Genomic DNA, 17,060 nt, shown 5'->3' on the forward strand with positions numbered 1-17,060 from the left:
GTACACACCGTTCACTGTGGGCTCTCACTGTACACACCGTTCACTGTGGGCTCTCTTCACTGTACACACTGTTCACCGTGGCTCTCTGTTAGGCACTCACTCTGTAGTACACACTGTTCATTGTGGTTCTGTTTTCTTGGTAGGTACTCCAGTTAAAACTTGTTGCTATTGTTGATTTTGTTGAATTTGTTTTCTGTTGACTCTTCAGTCCAGGGTAGATTAGATCTGCCCCGTGGGGCCCCTAAGACCATGATATTGATGGAAGCAGACCTTTCGCCTGCACATCTTCCCCTGAGAACTGCTGATGGATTTGAGCTGTCAGCCTTTGGTTAGCAGCCAGAAACCTACGCACTGCATCACCAGGGCTCCTCCTTAGAGTTCTTTCTCTCATTGCTGTTGAGTCAGAACCCCTCATAGCTGACCCTGTGGTCTTTTTTCAGAGGCGGGCAGTCTGTCACAGAGGAGATTGTGCAGCTGTCCTACAGAACAGATGGTGATTCAGCCCGCCCAATTCTAGACACTAGGCTAACTGACCCCTTAAAAGAATTGGAAATGTATTATAATTAGAAACAACCAAAACATGCTTAGAATGGAACGGCCTGTTGCTTAGAGCATCTTGTTCTCTGTTACCTTCCTGTTTTGAAAGATGCCTCTTGTCATTGCTTTTCACGCAGTGTGCACCCCCTCTTGTGGTCGCGGCCAACATTGATGAGAAGACTCTGAAGAGGGAAGGGGTTTGTGCAGCTAGTCTTCCCACCACCATGGGTGTGGTTGCTGGCATCCTGGTACAGAACGTGCTGAAGTAAGTAAGTGAGGGCTGAGTTGTCTCCATAATTTGCTTTTGATTAGAAATAAATGTATTTCATGCTGATAAAATAGCACCAGCTAAGTAATTTTAGTTCTAGATATTTTTATTTCGTATAGTGTCGTCAATCCTCTCCGTTCAGCTGAGGATGGAAAATATCCAGGAAGAATTAATTAAGTGATCAGAGCAATCTCTTAAGGGCTAAGGAGGAGGTACAGATGCTCTTCACTTGGCGTTACATGATATTAGGTGTTACAGGTCACCTGGAACTAACAGCGCGGGGAGATGGGTGTTGATGAGGTGACAGTGCTGTTTACTTGGCATTACACAGTATTCGGTATTAAAAGCTAGCTCTGGTGGCCTAGTGTTAAGAAGCTGCACTGCAGTTCCCAAGGCAGTCAGTTTGAATCCACCACTGCTCCATGGGAGGAGGATGGGCAGTCTCCACTCATTCAGTTTTCTGACTCTGAAAACCTGCTGGAAGGTCACCTGTGGGCCCGTCTGATCTAAGGCACAAAACAGCAACATTAGGTATTATAGGTCTTCTTGGCTGAAAACAGAGAGTATCAGAGGAGTGTATCTGTGTTTTATTGACTATATAAAAGCATTTGACGTGTAGATCACAACAAATTATGGCTAACCTTGAGAAGAATGGGAATCCCAGAACACTTAACTGTGCTTATGTGAAACCTATACTTGGACCAGGAAGCAGTTGTCAGAACAGAATGGGGAAACGCTGCATGGCAGAATCCTTTCATCGTACCTTTTCAGTCTAGATATGGAACAGATCATTCAGGAAGCTGGACTTCCATGAGGTGGAATGTGGCATCAGGATTGGAGGAAAACTCATCAATCTGTGCTATGCAGATAACACATCCCTGCTTGCTGAAACTGAGGAGGACCTGAAATATTTGCTGCAGAGGGTCAAGGACTGCAGCCTTCAATATGGATTGAATGTCAACATCAGAAAACAAAGATTCTCTCTGGATTGCATGTCAACATCAGAAAACAAAGATTAAAAAAAAAAAGAAAACAAAGATTCTCACCACTGGGCTTATTGGCAGCACAGTGTAGATGGAGAAGAGATTGAGATTGTTAACAGCTTCAGCTTGCTTAGCTCCATAATCAACAGTCTTGGTACCAGTAGCCTGGAAATCAAAAGACAAATTACATTGGGGATGTCTGCTGTCAGGGACCTTTCTAGAGTACTGAGGAGCAACTTGATGTCAGTCTGGAGACTTAACCTGATCCAGGCCATGGTCTTTTCAATTATTTGCTATATATACATCAGAGAGCTGGATAATGACTAAGGATAACAGAAGAAAAATTGATGCCTTTGAGTGGTGTTGCTGGTGAAGAGTGTTGAACATACCATAGACTTCCAAGAGAACAAACAGATCTGTCCTGGAGAGAGTGGATGAAACCAAATTTCTCCTTGGAGGCAAGGATTTTGAAGCTCAATCTCACATACTTTGGACATGTAGCCAGGCGGACCAGTCCTTGGAGAGGGGCATACTTGGAAATGTGGAGGGACAGTGCAAGAGAGGAAGACCCCAGATGAGATGGAGTCACACAGTTACTGGAGTAATGGGGGTAGGTGTGTCAGAGACAGTGAGATTGGCTCAGGATAGAGCAGAGTTCAGAGCTCTTGTACACAGGGTTGCTATGAGTTGCAAGGGATTTGACAGCACATAACAGTGCTGACTTAGAGCACATGGGAGGATGTGTGTGGACTAGTTAGAATGTTATTCACCTAGCATTAGGTATGACAAGGCATCTAGAGCTGAGTTAGAGCGCACAGAAGGTTGTGTGTGGATGATGCAGGCACTACCCTGTTTTATATAGGGACTTGAACATCTGTGGATTTTGGTATCCCAGGGCCCTGCAGCCGGTCCTCCACAGATGGTTGTGTATTATGTCCATAAGTGTGTATGTTAAGATTTAATTTATATGTAAACATTTAATATGGATATCATTGTGTGTGTGATTTTTATATACATGCTGTAAAGCTTTTACATAAAATATACATAAAACATAACTTATATGCACCATTCTTCACTTGGATAGCTCTTGTCAGTGGCACAGCAAACCCACTGGCACCAGGTCAGTGTTGACTCACACAGACCCTAGAAGGGGCAGGTGGTGCAGTGTGGAAGCGCTTGGCTTCTCATGCCAATGTCAGCGGGGTGGTGTCTCTCACCTGCGGGCCCCTCCATGGAAGAGGTGGCATCTGCTGCGGTCACTGGTGTGGCCTCGGGAGCCCCTGGGACAGCACCACGCTGTCCTCAGGGCTGCTGTACGTTGGCATGGCGCAGCATTGCTGGTGTAAGGCTGAAAGTTAGTAGTTTGTAGGACATTAGCCAAATGATTCAGATCTGTGCAAGTCTAACCAACTGATGGGGATGTAAGCCTAAAAGCACTTGCTTTCATCATTTGATTAAACTCATACTAAAGAGAATCTTCTTCTGGTTAGTTGCTGTAAGTCAGTTCATGACAAGCCCCCATGGAAGGCAGGCCTGGCAGTACACTTCCAGTGGTTCCCTTGACAATCCCAGGCAGTACTCTTGACACACAGGGCTAATACCTCTGCTACAAAACAGGTATCCAACATTATCACCTCTGTAGGTGACAACAGGAAAGAGTGCAAAAACCGAGTTTCCACCAGTATCACCTCTCTCGGTTGGACAGAAAGAAGTGCAAAAACAGAAACCCAGCAATGCCACCTTTCTAACACTGAGAAAGCATTTTAGTATAGAAAAGAGAAAGAGAAAAAAGCTGCGTTAGTATAGAACATTTTTTAGCCACTGACAACGACTTCTGGAAAGGCAAAGCCCATTTAGGTGTTCCTTAATTTGGGCCATTTTTTCTCGTATAACAGCTATAATATACCTCATTGTGTTCCCTCGGCCTCCAGTATCCCAAGAACAAACTGGGACGTCTTAGGATGAGGTACTGTATCTCAGGCAGGAGTTTCAGTCATCGCATATAAATTCTAAAAAATACATATTTCTCCAGGCAATGCTCTTGGACTATTTCACATATGAACAGATAGTGTCAGTAGACTTTAGTAGACCCTAACTCAGCGTTTTATAACATAGTACAGAAAGAGAAGTGGTGCTTACAAGATGTTAGGGGCTATCATGGTTATGCCGTGCTGTACTGACAGACCCTGGGCCACTTGCTGTTCTGACCAGCACTGCTGCAGACAGCAGATGGCATGCTCTTGTACACTGGGTGGGATTCCATACAGTACGAGTTCTTACAAGTGGAATGGCTCAGTTTATTCCCTGGTTATCTTGATGACTCCTGTCATCTGTGTCCATCTATAGAGGTGTCCGTGGTGGGTCCACCCAGGAGGAGGACATTCCCTTCCACCTTTCATGACACTGTGCACTGTCAGTCTCTGATCTTTCTCAGTCTGGTAGGTGAGAAGGAGGAGGTGGTCATCAGGGGCCGGTGAGTTAGTGCCCAGTTCTCCAGTGTCACACAGCAGGAGTGAGTGCCCATCCTCCAGGATCCTCACACTTGCTGTGCGGGAGCCATTCAGCACGTGGGCTTCAGCACCTCCACCTTGCTGACAGGGTTGAGCACGTGTTCCTGTGAATTGGCTGCTCATGTCCTCTGCTCAGTTTTTGGTCTTCTCTATACACATCCTTACAGAGTCTTGGGCCCTAGTGTTAAACTGTGCTACAGTGCCAAAGGCATCAGTTCAAACCCACCAGCTGCTCCGTGGAAGAGACAGGCAATCTGCTCCTGAGCATTTACTTCCTCTGAAAACCCATTGGAGGGTCAGCTTTGAGTTGGTTCTGACCTGATGACACACAGCAGTGCATGTCCTTAATGTGCCCAGATGCAGCAAACCCACCGTTGCCAAGTCGGATCTCACCCATAGCGGCCCCTCCACTGGGGTTCCGAGGCAGCAGATCACATGGCAGATTGCCTGCCTTCCTGCCAGGCCGCTGCTGGTGGATGCCAACCAGCAGATGTGCATGGCGGGGTTGGTGCCGCCAGAACTCCTTCACTGTGGATTAACATATTTTGCAAATCTTTTCCGCTGGTCAGTTAATTTTTTTTAATTGGTTTGCATCCAGTTGTTCTGGCCAGTTACCTTTTATACTTGGCACTTGGGCTGTACCAAAGTTTTCAAAAGGACATTTGACTGGGACAGAGCACATCCCCATGGAATACTGGGGACACCCTGTATTTGATCTGGTGGCAACTGTTTGTGCTAAAATTCACTGAGCTGTACGTTTACAATCATAAACTGTATTGTAAGTTACAAATAAAAGCCCCAAGTTCCTGGTCTCAGCTCAACTGTTTGCCAGGCCAGACCCTCAGCCTCTGCTCACCTCCAGCCTCAGCTTGTCCAGCCACTCTGCCTCAGAACAGGGATTACTTCAGAGGTGTTCGCTCACTATCTTTGGTTGGTTTTCCTCTCATCAGTGTAGTCCTACAATACTAATTCTTAACCCTCCTCTAGCACATTACCCTGCCTTGCATGTAACTTTTGAACCCTCTTACCCTTCCTCATCTGCCATTCATTGACTGGGTGTAACAGGTAGAGGGAACTGAGGAGGAGGAGGCAGGCCTTAACCAGTAAGTGTTGGGGACAATGGAAGGGATGGTCTTAGGTAGCAGAGAATGACATTTGACCCTACCATGCCAAGATCTGGAGGACAGTCACTTGTCCAACTGACTGGAAGAGATCGATACATTTGTTCCCATTCCAAAGAAAGGTGATCTGACAGAGTGAAGAATATCGAACAATATCGTTAATACCATGCAAGCAAGATTCTGCTGAAAATTACCCAAACAACTGGAACAGCACATCAACAGAGCTGCCAGATGTGCAGCCTGGGTTTAGAAGAGGCCATGCTACTAGGGATATTATAGCTAATGTTAGATGAATCTTGGCTGAAGGCAGAGGGTACCAGAGGAATGCCTATCTGTGTTTCATTGACTATGCAAAGGCATTTAACTGTGTGGATCACAACAAACTACGGGTAACTCCGAAAAGAATGGGAATCCCAGAACACTTGATTGTGCTGATATGAAACCTATACTTGGACCAGGAGGCAGTTGTTAGAACAGAACAGAGACACTGTATGGTTCAAAATTGGGAAGGGTGTACGATTAAAACAAGCCTGGAAGCAGGAGTGGCATCCACTTCTAAAACAGCTTGCCTCAGAAACACTATGAACTTGGAGAAACAATGAAAGTTATAAAAGTGTTCAGGTCTTTTTGTTCATAGGGTCGCTATGAGTCGTCTATGACTCGATGGCACTTAAAGAGTATTCCCAGGAAGAGTTTGTACCATATGTCAGAGATTCCTAAGGCATACTTTATCAACATATTGACCTCCTTAAGTAAGGATACATCTTAAAAGTTGTTGATAAGCTGTTGTTTAGTGAGTGACATTTCCTGGTGGTCATAAAAAGTGTTTTTGCGTTGATGAAATGATCTTTTATTTACTTATTTAAAAAATATTCAAGCATCTGCTATGATCCAGTCCTGTGAGATTTAAAATGTTTGTTTTCTGGGTTTTTATGCTGTAAGAGATTGTAACTTATTCCAAAATCTTTTAAAATCTGTTACATCTTGGAGTACATATTTGGGTTTTATTCCTTGTTGGTGGTTTCTCTAGGTTTCTGCTGAATTTTGGTACCGTTAGCTTTTACCTTGGCTACAATGCGATGCAAGACTTCTTCCCCACCATGTCCATGAAGCCCAATCCTCAGTGTGATGACAGGAACTGCCGGAAGCAGCAGGAGGAACATAAGGTGCGCCTCACTCTCATGTTAGCGCCTTCGTGCTGGAGGTGGGAACGCAGAGCAGCCACAGGGATTGAGATTTGGAGTAGAAGAGAAATGGATGCTGGCTTCTATAAAGCTTTAATGCAGTCTCCACACTTCAAATGAAAGGATGTGTATGTTCAAATCCTTTGTCAATTTTGTTAACAAGCTCTGATTTTAATTCGTGGTTAACGCTTTAGAGAACTGAGAATGAGTGAACCACTTGATGCTGTTTGATTTGCACAGAAAAAGGCAGCAGCCCTGCCCCCACCGGAGGCTGTTGAAGAGGAGGAAGCCGTAGTGCATGAGGACAACGAGTGGGGTAAGAAAGTGCCTGTGAGCAAAAGCTTTATTGGAAGAGAATGTAATTGTTTTACAAATTTTAATAGTTATTTATTAAATCCTTTGAAAACTATTAAAGGATCAAATTGAATTCTATAGGAATCGAGTTGGTATCAGAGGTTTCAGAAGAGGAACTGAAAAATTCTACAGGCCCAGTTCCAGCCCTACCTGAAGGAATTACAGTGGCATATACCGTTCCCCAAAAGGTACCTCTGCAGTCGGACCTAAGCAGACATAAAGTCGCTTTGCTTACCAAGTGTAACAGATTTTTATTAATCAAGATAGTTTCTATATATTTAAAGATACCTCTTGGTAGAACTGTCCTACATATTGAATCATAGTGAATTCTGTGCCTGACACTCAAGAACTGTTGGGAAACTGAAGGACTCTTCACTTGCTTAAAAATCAGAGGCTTTGTAAACTTTTTATAAATTTGTTGGACATAGTTAAAGCTTACTCATTACATATTCCTAAATATTAAGACCTTTACTGTTATTTTTTTCACGGTTTCTCTCATTTGTTGATAGCAAGATGATTCTGGACTTGAAGTAACAGTGGAAGATTCTGGTGAAAGTTTGGAAGACCTCATGGCCAAGATGAAGAATATGTAGATAGTGACCTAACATTTATTTTATTTCCTTCTTTAACCGTATTCCTTTGCAGTTTAAAGAAAAATAAACTAATAAAATTTAGTGCAACATCAATTGGTAGAAAATCTTTATTGAATTTCTGTACTTTTTAAAAAGTAATCATTTATAAACAGTTGCTTTATACTCCTCTAATGAAATTAGTAATTCTTCTGAAAATTTATTTCTTCTCGTAGGTAGTTATCAAGATCATTTCCTTGAAATCTTACTGTTAAAATGTGCTAACTTCTCCTTTTTTGGACCAATCTGATGATGTATTCCATGATATTCTCAGAAGGTCCTGGTGCTTTGTTGTTTGAGAAGCAGTGAATAATAAATTCGCATGAAGGTCAGAAAAAGGGTAGTGATGGTTGCTCTCAAGCATCTCATCATTTTTCCCAGAATTACAAAGTTTCTAGAGAGTACTAATTGACATCTCACATGCTTTTTGATGAAGTACCAGCTGAAAGTGGTCTACTGTAAAAGTGTGTACATCTGTAAATTACATACTCAAAACAGAAGACACAGGCATATCAAAAGGGAGAGAAAAGTATTTTCAGAAAGTACAAGTTGCATTTTTTGTTTTACTCTTCCCTGGCCATTCCATCTGTGACACGTCTCTCTGGATTTACTGTATTTTATGAGGAACCAGGGTTACATTAAGGCTAAAACGTCCAGACTATGTCCATCATGTAGGGTACATCTGGGATATTTTACTTCATGTAAATCTGACTTCTGACTTCCTAGGTAGGTGGATACTGTAGAGGGATTTTCCATAGTGGTGGACATAAGACAAGAGACCTGACAAGAACCTGTGTTTAGGGGAGGAGTATCACCTGCCTAGATTACGACCACTGAATAAAGAATGGATGAACTGGTGTTCTGGGAGTTGCATACAAAAAAACATGAAAGCTTAGAGAGCCTTGACTCGAAGAAATTTCCGGTGATATCCACATCAGATTATAGGTTCATCCTTGTATAAAATAATACATCAAAATAGATGAGATTTTGCTTTAAGACATGAATGTTTAAATCGTATTTCTAAAGAAAAAAATTGATAATGAAATATTAGAAGTATATATTACCTACTTATGAAATGAAGTTCTAAAAATGGATCTTGGGACTCAAATACCAAATATGTACAGTGTTTTCATTTTATGGTTCTAGATTAATACTATTAATTCTTAAGTTTACACTGAAATCAAGAACATTGTGGGACTAGTATGTACTACTCTTGAGAATCTTACGATGTCTCAGTAAGTAATTTACAGTTTTAAAAAACTTGGTTGAATTAATCTATAAAAATATTTCCTAGTTACTAGATATGATCTGAATTTTTAAAATACTGTATCTAAAATTCTTTTTTGGGACACTGTAATACTAATTGATAAGGTTTCACTTATAATTAAAAATACTACAGTTTGATAAGGTGTAATAGCTAACACACCTGTCCACTTCTAAAAATGTTTTTATGCCCTCTTACCTGATGCTCACAGCAACATTGTTGGGGTCTTTATATTGAACCAAATGTCCTCTTCCCCCCTCCCCCCAAGATCCTAAGATCTAACATTAAAAGCTACTTAACTCGATTTTACCAAACAAGAAACAAGATCTGGTAACATTGGCTGCTCCTCTTCCAAATGGACCCCCTCGGCTGATTAACCAGTTCAGCGTAGGGAGCAGTTCAACACGAGAGAGAAATCACACTGGTTAACTGTGTGCTGATCCAATTTGTGAAGGTCCTTGACAGTGTGAGTACTGCCCTGGCACGGAAGCTCAAAGGCCCAGTCATTTCTTGATTATTATTAACAGGCAGTGGATTTGTGGTGCTCACCACTCAGTACTGTGGAGTTGGAACTTCCCATAGCCTGTCCTCCATTAGGTTTCCAGACTTGTCAATTGCATGGAAGAGATTCTCCCTCCCTCTGAGCTGGCAGTGCAACTCCCTGTACGCTAGGCCACCCAAGCTCCCAGCTAGCAAATGCTTTCAAGTGGCAGGGAAAATGGGCATCGTGGTTTCTTAGGAGAGTATTACATCATACCTACACTGACGAACGCAAAGGTAGTGCAAAGAGTTTTTCTTAGAAAGCTTTGCCCTCACATAATTATTTTTTTTTAAATGGCTTTCTGTAAAAGCTGATTAATAGATTATAATTTAAACCCTACCAGTTCACATTTGGAATCTGTCTCAGTGTTAGGTTCACTGTGATGGTGTCTTGGGTTAATATACTAGTTAGTATTGGGGAGTTCTGGTAGTACAGTGGGTAAGGATTCTAATACCAACCCAGACGTTTGAATTCACCAGCTGCTCCGATGGAGAAATATGAGAAGCCCTGCTGGAGGATCAGCCGTGAACTGGTTCCAGCTTGAAGGCAATAATGAGCTGAGCTGCTGAGAGTGAACATTAATACACTAATATTTTATCAGTGTGTATCATATTGTGAACATAATATTAGTTCACAGAGGATGTTTGTTCAGTTGTTTTATCTTACATAGGCATCCTACATGGAAACATCTGAGTCATTACTATAGGAAATCACAAGATACTGTAGTAGTTCTTCTGAAATAATTATTCCCCAATTGTAGTTAGTAAATTTTACTGTAGTGTCATTTTCAGTATTTCAAGATATGTTTTTTGAAGCTCAAATTTTGTGGAATCCAAGAATGAATACACAAGCTGCAGCTGGTCATCTTGTTGGGTCCTGGAGCAGCAAGTGGCAGTTCTTTCCCTGGCAGCTTGAACTGAAGTGCACAGGAAGCTACTTACACAGCTAAGACTCAGATTTCAAGCTCTAATGGCTGTAAAATCCCTGTCTAATCTAGGCAAACCCAGAGATAAGTTAGTCATATTTATCTTTTCTCTCTTGAACTGAAGTGAAAATGGGAAGGATGCTTACTTTACGTCTTAATTTTTCTCATGTTTACACTAGAAGAATTTAATGAAATAACATATGAGCAAGAGCCTATGGTGATGAAGTTCAAGCGGCTTTGGAGGAAACAGCAAAAAATAAGGCCCCAGGAATAGATGGTATACCAGTTGACGTATTTGCTGCCCTGGACGTGCTCACCAAGTTGTGCCAAGAAATCTGGAGAACAACCACTTGGCCAACTGACTGGAAGAGATCTATATTTGTTCCCATTCGAAAGGTGACTCAACAGAGTGTGGAAACTATAGAACAATATTGATTTCAAATGCAAGCAAGATTCGACTGAAGAATAGCCAAAAACAACTGGAACAGCACATCAGCAGAGAACTGCCAGAAGTCCAGGCTGGGTTTAGAAGGGGTCGTGGTACTAGGGATATTGTAGCTGATGTTAGATGGATCTTAGCTGAGAGCAGGGAATACCAGAGGAATATCTATCTGTGTTTCATTGATTATGCAAAGGCGTTTGACTGTGTGGATCATAACAAACTGTGGCTGACTCTGAAGAATGGGAATCCCAGAACACTTGATCATGCTAATGTGAAACATATACTTGGACTAAGAGGCAGTCGTCAGAACAGAGCAAGGAAACACTGCATGGTTCAAAATTGAGAAAGGTGTACACCAGGGATGTGTCCTATATCCATAGCTTTTCAATCAGTATGCAGAACATATTATTCGAGAGGCTGGGATCTGAGGAGAAATGTGGCGTCAGGATTGGTGGAAGATCTATTAACAATCTTGTGTTATGCAGATGACACAACCCTGCTTGCTGAAACTGAAGAGGACCTGAAGCGCTTGCTGCAGAGGGTCAAGGATTGCACCTTCAATATGGATTGAGCCTCAATGTCAAGAAGATAAAGATTCTCACCACTGGACCAACTGGCAGCATCAGGATGGATGGTGAAGAGATTCAGATTGTTCACAGCTTTAGTTTGCTTGGCTCCACGAGCAACACTCTTGGCACCAGTAGCCAGGAAATAAAAAAAAAAAGTTATTGCGATGGGAAAGTCTGCTGTTAGGGACCTCTCCAGGGTACTTAAGATTAATGGTGTCACTCTGGAGACCAAGGTGTGTCTAATACAGGCCATGGTCTTTGCAATCACTTGTTATGCATCAGAGAGCTGGACAATGACTAGGGAGGACAGAAGGAGAATTGATGCCTTTGAGCTGTGGTGCTGGAGAAGAGTGTTGAATACCCTGGACTGCCAAAAAAACAGATTCATCGTGGTCAGAGTTAAACCAGGCTGCTCCTTGGAGGCAAGGATTCTGGGGCTCCGTCTAACATACTTTGGACATGTTGTAAGGAGGGACAGGTCCTTGGAGAAGGACATTCTGCTTGGGAGGGTGGAGGGACAGCTCAGGAGGGGAAGGCCCTCTATGAGATGGATTGATTCAGTGACTGGCGTAATCGGGATGGGTGAGAGGCAGTACGTTTGGCACAGGATAGAGCAGGGTTTAGGGCTGTTCTACATAGGGTTGCTATGAGTTGCAAGCAACTTGATAGCACATAACAACAACAACACTACTACTATTCAGGGTTGCCTGGTGGCCTAGAGGGTAGGGAGGTGTGCTGCTAACCTCAGGCCACATTGCCCTGGGGTTTGAATCCATCAACAGTGGGAGAAAGATGGTTGGTCTCCTGTGTGATTTACTGCCTCTGAAAACCCACTGGGGGATCAGCTGTGGGTTCGTGCTGTCTTCACAGCACAACCACAACCTGAGTTGACAGCACAGGACACAGTAGTATAGTACCTTAGAGGTCTAGCAGATTCTGAGCAGTGTCACCTTTCATGGAAAACATACTTGACCTCTCACCCAACGATCAAGCTAAAATGTATATTCAGGTCGGAGGGAGTTTACTAAGTTCCCAGCCGGGTGGTTCGCAGGACACAGGTTCAAGGATCCTGTGAGTAGCAGGCCTGAGGGGATGCCAGCCTAAACCCTCTAACTGTTAGCAACCCTCAAATGAGGACACTGGTCAGGTGCTGTAATGTTTATTAGCATGTGGAATGTTCCCGCTGGTATAAGCTGAGGGAGGAGATTCTTAAAATTGCAGTTCTGTCTTCCACTCTAACAACTGATGTACATTCAAATCTTACAAGTATTAAAATTATGGAATTTTAAATTATATATAAATATATCAAACAAACTATCTAAAAAATTGTATTATAAACTACACAAAGCAGAGGCTGCTGTGTCCCTGTTTGGTGACAGGTCAGCAAAGGCCACCAAGCCTGGCACATCACTGCGTTGACACCACCGCCATGCAGACACCTTCAGTTCCCCTGAGTCGGTTTGACTGCGTGCTCCTCTTCCTCCTCACGGTCATGGCTGTTCGTGAGCCTGTTGCTGCCACGTGTTGGTCCAGCTTCGTGAGGCTTTGTGTTTTCACTGACCACCTACCGAGTACACGGTCTCTTCAGGGACTGTTGTGATAACATGTCCAGCGTGCACCTCCCCGTCCTCTTCTAAGGAGGGTCCTGGCTGTATGTCTTCATAGACTGTTCATGGTAATGCTCAAGCTTTGCTGACACCGTTACACAGATGATTAAAATAGTATTCCCTTTTCACTGTCTAGCTTTCATACAGGTATGAGAGGATTGTAAGGTGATGGGTGTCTTGTAGCCATACCACTCAGAACATGCCCAGTCTAATCAGAGAGTACCCCAGTTTGGGTCAGGGTACCTTAGTCCGCAAAGTGACATCTTGACTTTTCAGTATTGTAAAGGGGTCCTTTGACACCAACTGGCCCCAGAAATGTTAGGGGTAGGGTAGGTCCAATGCGAAAGCAGAGGGCTAGCCCAATCTGCTCAAGGAAAATGGAGAGTTAAAAATAATGGTCATCAAGGATTCCCATCACTCATTCCTTTCACTGAAGACACTCAGACTTTGGTAACATCATCCATCACCACGTGAAACATCTCTGAGGCCAAGAACTGGGTCACACTCAAAATAAGACGACCAGTATCTTCTGAAAGGATGAAGAGTGCAGTTCTTGGACAGAGATTCACCTGTCATTCAATGTGGCGGCCACCTCGGATCCCACAGGAAACCGGGGAAATTAGAACAGTTGGAATGGACACTCCAGTGTCAGTGTAGTCCAGTACCACTTCATACACATACCAGCTAAATCACACAGTTAAGCTGTAGAGAGCAAATGTTCCCTGTCCCTTATCCTGAGGCAAACTGTCACCTCTGTCCTTGAGGCAGGAGCATGTTGGGCGAATGGGCCATTTTCACGCTGGGGGTGTCTCCACTGGACGACTGCTGTGAGGGTGCCTTTCCGCCCAGCAGTGAGGTTTCTGCATCTTTTATTTCCATCGCCCTTTTGTACAGCTCAGTAGCCTTCTCAAAATCCCCTTCTTCATAGCTTTCAGAAAAAACAAAGCTCATAAGGTGACAATTATTACAAGCTCTCAATTTTAAGTAACCTCGTTAGGAAAACTCGGAATAATTTCCATTTTTTCCCCTTTCCTTTTTTGATGCATTTATTCAGCAGCTGTCCTGCTGTGGAACATTCCAGAGTGTCACAGCATTAATATGGCATAGTAATGGTGCAAGATATTGCTAAGGAAGTTTGCAGTCTGCATCTCTGATAAACACACACAAAAAGACAAATTGCCTACATCACCCTCGGCCAGTTCAGTTAAACATGGACCGTCCATGGCACAGTCGAGGGTGTACAGCCATCGTGTGACCCTTCTGACTTCTTAAACTAGGTCAGCAAAAACAACACACATACCTTCTCAACACCAGGGAAAATGACCCCCCAGGAAACATTTTACCACTTCCAGGAGCCAAACCGAAGCTGCTCTGAAGAAGTTAGAATTGGACGGCTATTAAGAAAGTGCCAAGACTCTTACCTAAGCACGGCTAGATTTTTTAAAGTTTCTCCCACTCGAGGATGCATCCGGCCCAAGCTGTCTTCATAAATCTTCAAAGCTCTTTCATATAATGGCAAGGCTTCGATGTGCTTTTTCTTATTAAGAGAAAATTCACTTGGTAATAGTGGGTTTATGAAATTACTAGCTATGTATTCTAGACTAAGCATTTTAAAAAAAAGTTACTATCCCTAAAAGATTTTGATAAGGTTAATAACACAACAGAAGAGAAGTGGTATAAAAGACTCAAGTTGGATCATAATCCAATAATTTAAACAAAATCCTCTTTTTCACTGCGCAGTGGGTCCCTCACCATCACCAGTAAACGCCATGAGCTTAGAGGTAACAGCGTACGAAGGGAGGGAGTTTAGAGTTGGAACAAGAGCTCAGCTTCCATGAACCGAGTCAGTGTGGTAAGTGAAAGGGAGGGACCATCTGACACACAGCACTGAGAGCAGATGGTCATAAATCGTATCTAGTTACTTCTACTCTGCTATGCCTGACTTGTTTCCGTTTTACACCTAAAATCAATTTAAGAGTGAAAATGGGGGGGGGGGATTGGGGAAAAAAAAAGAACTTACCATCTGGCTGTGAAGAACCGCGAGGTTCACCAAAGCCGTGGCAACACTAGGGTGCTTTGCACCAAAGGATTTCTGTCTAATTTCAACAGCCAGTTCGTATAAAGGCACAGCCTTGTCCAGTTTTCCCTAAAAGAAGAATAAAAGTGAAAAAGCTAATTAAGGGTAATAGGAGGTAATACCAAGGCTGAATCCCACTGTCAGGACGAGCTGTTGGGTAGAGCCCATGACGACTCAGGAGCCCTGTGGACGGCAGGTCCAAACCTGCCCACTGTTACAGTCACGGAGCTGGTCCACGCCACACAGGCTCTTCCTCTCTGTCTCTGACCCTTCCCTTTTCCTAGCATGTTGTCATTTTCCAAGGACTGGGCCCTCCTGACAACATGTCCAGAGTATCGGAGACCCCGTGTCCTGTCCTTGCCTCTCATGAGCACGCTGCCTGCTCAGGGCCCACCAACAGCCTGGAACTGCACTCAGTGAAAGAACTTCTCTTTTTCATTTTTATAAAAAAATAGTTCTAAGAAATTCCAATTACAGAGCTCTATAACAACAAAATAGTTACATTTACTTGCATACAAAGTAAAGAAAGAAGTAAAAAAAAAAGCTCATTTAAGTAACTAACAGGCCCTCATTAAGCCTTGACAGTTTAGTGCTCTGTTATCTCTCTATTTTATGCAGCAAACAATGCTGGGCAAATGTTACAACTTCTAAAGTGTAATGAAAAAAACAAGTCTTAAGTACAATGCTGATGAATGCATTTGCATTTAAAATGTGTTTTCACAAAACCAAAGCAGTCTTAATTCAGTAAATCTGAAATGATATTTTAAATGTTTCTAAGCCGCTGCTCGTTATAAAATTATTTAAGTGTTCACATAAAAGAATTTACCTTTCAGAAGACAAATTATTTTGTTGATAACAGCTATGGTTTACATGGTATAGCCTAAGCGGGGCACGGCTGCTCACCATTTTCTTGTACAAGATGGCAAGGTGCTTGACCGTGTAGGCCAGGGACGGGTGATCGGGTGCCAAGGCCCGCTTCCGAATGTCCAACGCCCTCTCGTAGAGCTCCGCGGCTTTGCCGAGCTGCTGCCTCTCGTGGCACAGAGCTGCCAGGTTGTTCAGGGACTGGGCACAGTCCGGGTGGTCTGGTCCTAGCAGACGCTCCCTCATTTCTAAGGAGCGCCTCAGAAACTGGTCAGCGGTGCTGTGAACCAAATCCCACAACAGTCCAGCCTGGTTAGTTGCTAATAGGAAGAAGACTCTGCCCTCACTAAGTGGTACAAAGAGTTTTCATTCTTAAATCTAAATGCCAAGGCCCCAGCTGCTGAGTCAGTTCTGGCCCTGACGGTGCCACACAGGTCAGGGCGTCCAGGCAATGATGAGCACTGCCCAGACCATTCAACCTCCCTGCAGCTGCTGGTGGGTCCCAACTACTGACCTGTGGTTATCTGCTAAGCACTTAACCACTGCATCACCAGCACCTCTTAAAGCCAAATCGTGAAAACCCAAGGTGCAGCTGAAGATTCTTTTCCTGCCCTTTTCTGAAATGCTTTCCTGATGACTGAGGCCCTGAACTTTCAGGAAGATTACCCCAGTTCTCCACCTGTCTTTATCAAAGTTAAACCCTATTAATATTTTCCCAAACTTTGTAAACTTTTAAATTTAATAGACTTAAGGAAACAAAATACTCTATCCCTCATTCTCCTCATGGTTGCACCCAATTAGTTATTAATAAAATAATTTCTGTGAAGTGGAATTAATACTCTTTTCCTGATTTAAACACAAAAAATATAATTAAAAAAATATTCACATAAATGCATTTTGATTTATATCCAAACAAATGAACTAAATCCAGCAGCATCCAGAGTCTTGTCTTCATTCTCCCACCGCCCTGCAGGTTCTTCAGTGGCTAGGTTCATGACAAAATTACTCAATCTCAGCACAGATTTTATCAATTTCTTCTAGATTTAAAGGTGACAGAATATAAAATGACTTTGTGTCAAGGAAACAAAACCGATACATGTCCTCATGATGAAGTGTAGCACTCACTCCAGGTCACACTGTCCTCATGATCAGGGGTGGCACTCACTCCACGTTACACTGTCGTTA

At 43.1% G+C, this 17,060-nt stretch overlaps 2 protein-coding genes across 2 annotated transcripts in view; one reads left to right on the plus strand and one right to left on the minus strand.

Moving 5' to 3' along the window:
- Nucleotides 1–7,550, plus strand: part of UBA5 (ubiquitin-like modifier activating enzyme 5) — a 17,824-nt gene extending 10,274 nt beyond the window's left edge. The window contains exons 8-12 of the mRNA XM_006902546.1: nt 675–802; nt 6,450–6,585; nt 6,844–6,919; nt 7,039–7,145; nt 7,467–7,550. Coding sequence (XP_006902608.1) covers nt 675–802; nt 6,450–6,585; nt 6,844–6,919; nt 7,039–7,145; nt 7,467–7,550 — 531 coding nt within the window. The remainder of the gene's footprint in view (nt 1–674; nt 803–6,449; nt 6,586–6,843; nt 6,920–7,038; nt 7,146–7,466) is intronic.
- Nucleotides 7,551–13,681: 6,131 nt separating this feature from the next.
- Nucleotides 13,682–17,060, minus strand: part of NPHP3 (nephronophthisis 3 (adolescent)) — a 55,964-nt gene continuing 52,585 nt past the window's right edge. Inside the window, exons 24-27 of the mRNA XM_006902547.1 lie at nt 15,915–16,155; nt 14,955–15,080; nt 14,356–14,471; nt 13,682–13,862 (exon numbers count right to left, since the gene is read on the minus strand). Of these exons, the coding sequence (XP_006902609.1) occupies nt 13,682–13,862; nt 14,356–14,471; nt 14,955–15,080; nt 15,915–16,155 (664 nt within the window). The remainder of the gene's footprint in view (nt 13,863–14,355; nt 14,472–14,954; nt 15,081–15,914; nt 16,156–17,060) is intronic.

This window comes from Elephantulus edwardii, unplaced genomic scaffold (genome assembly GCF_000299155.1).
Source record: "Elephantulus edwardii isolate Elephantulus edwardi_28Jun2011 unplaced genomic scaffold, EleEdw1.0 scaffold00427, whole genome shotgun sequence".
In the NCBI taxonomy this organism is placed as follows: domain Eukaryota; kingdom Metazoa; phylum Chordata; class Mammalia; order Macroscelidea; family Macroscelididae; genus Elephantulus; species Elephantulus edwardii.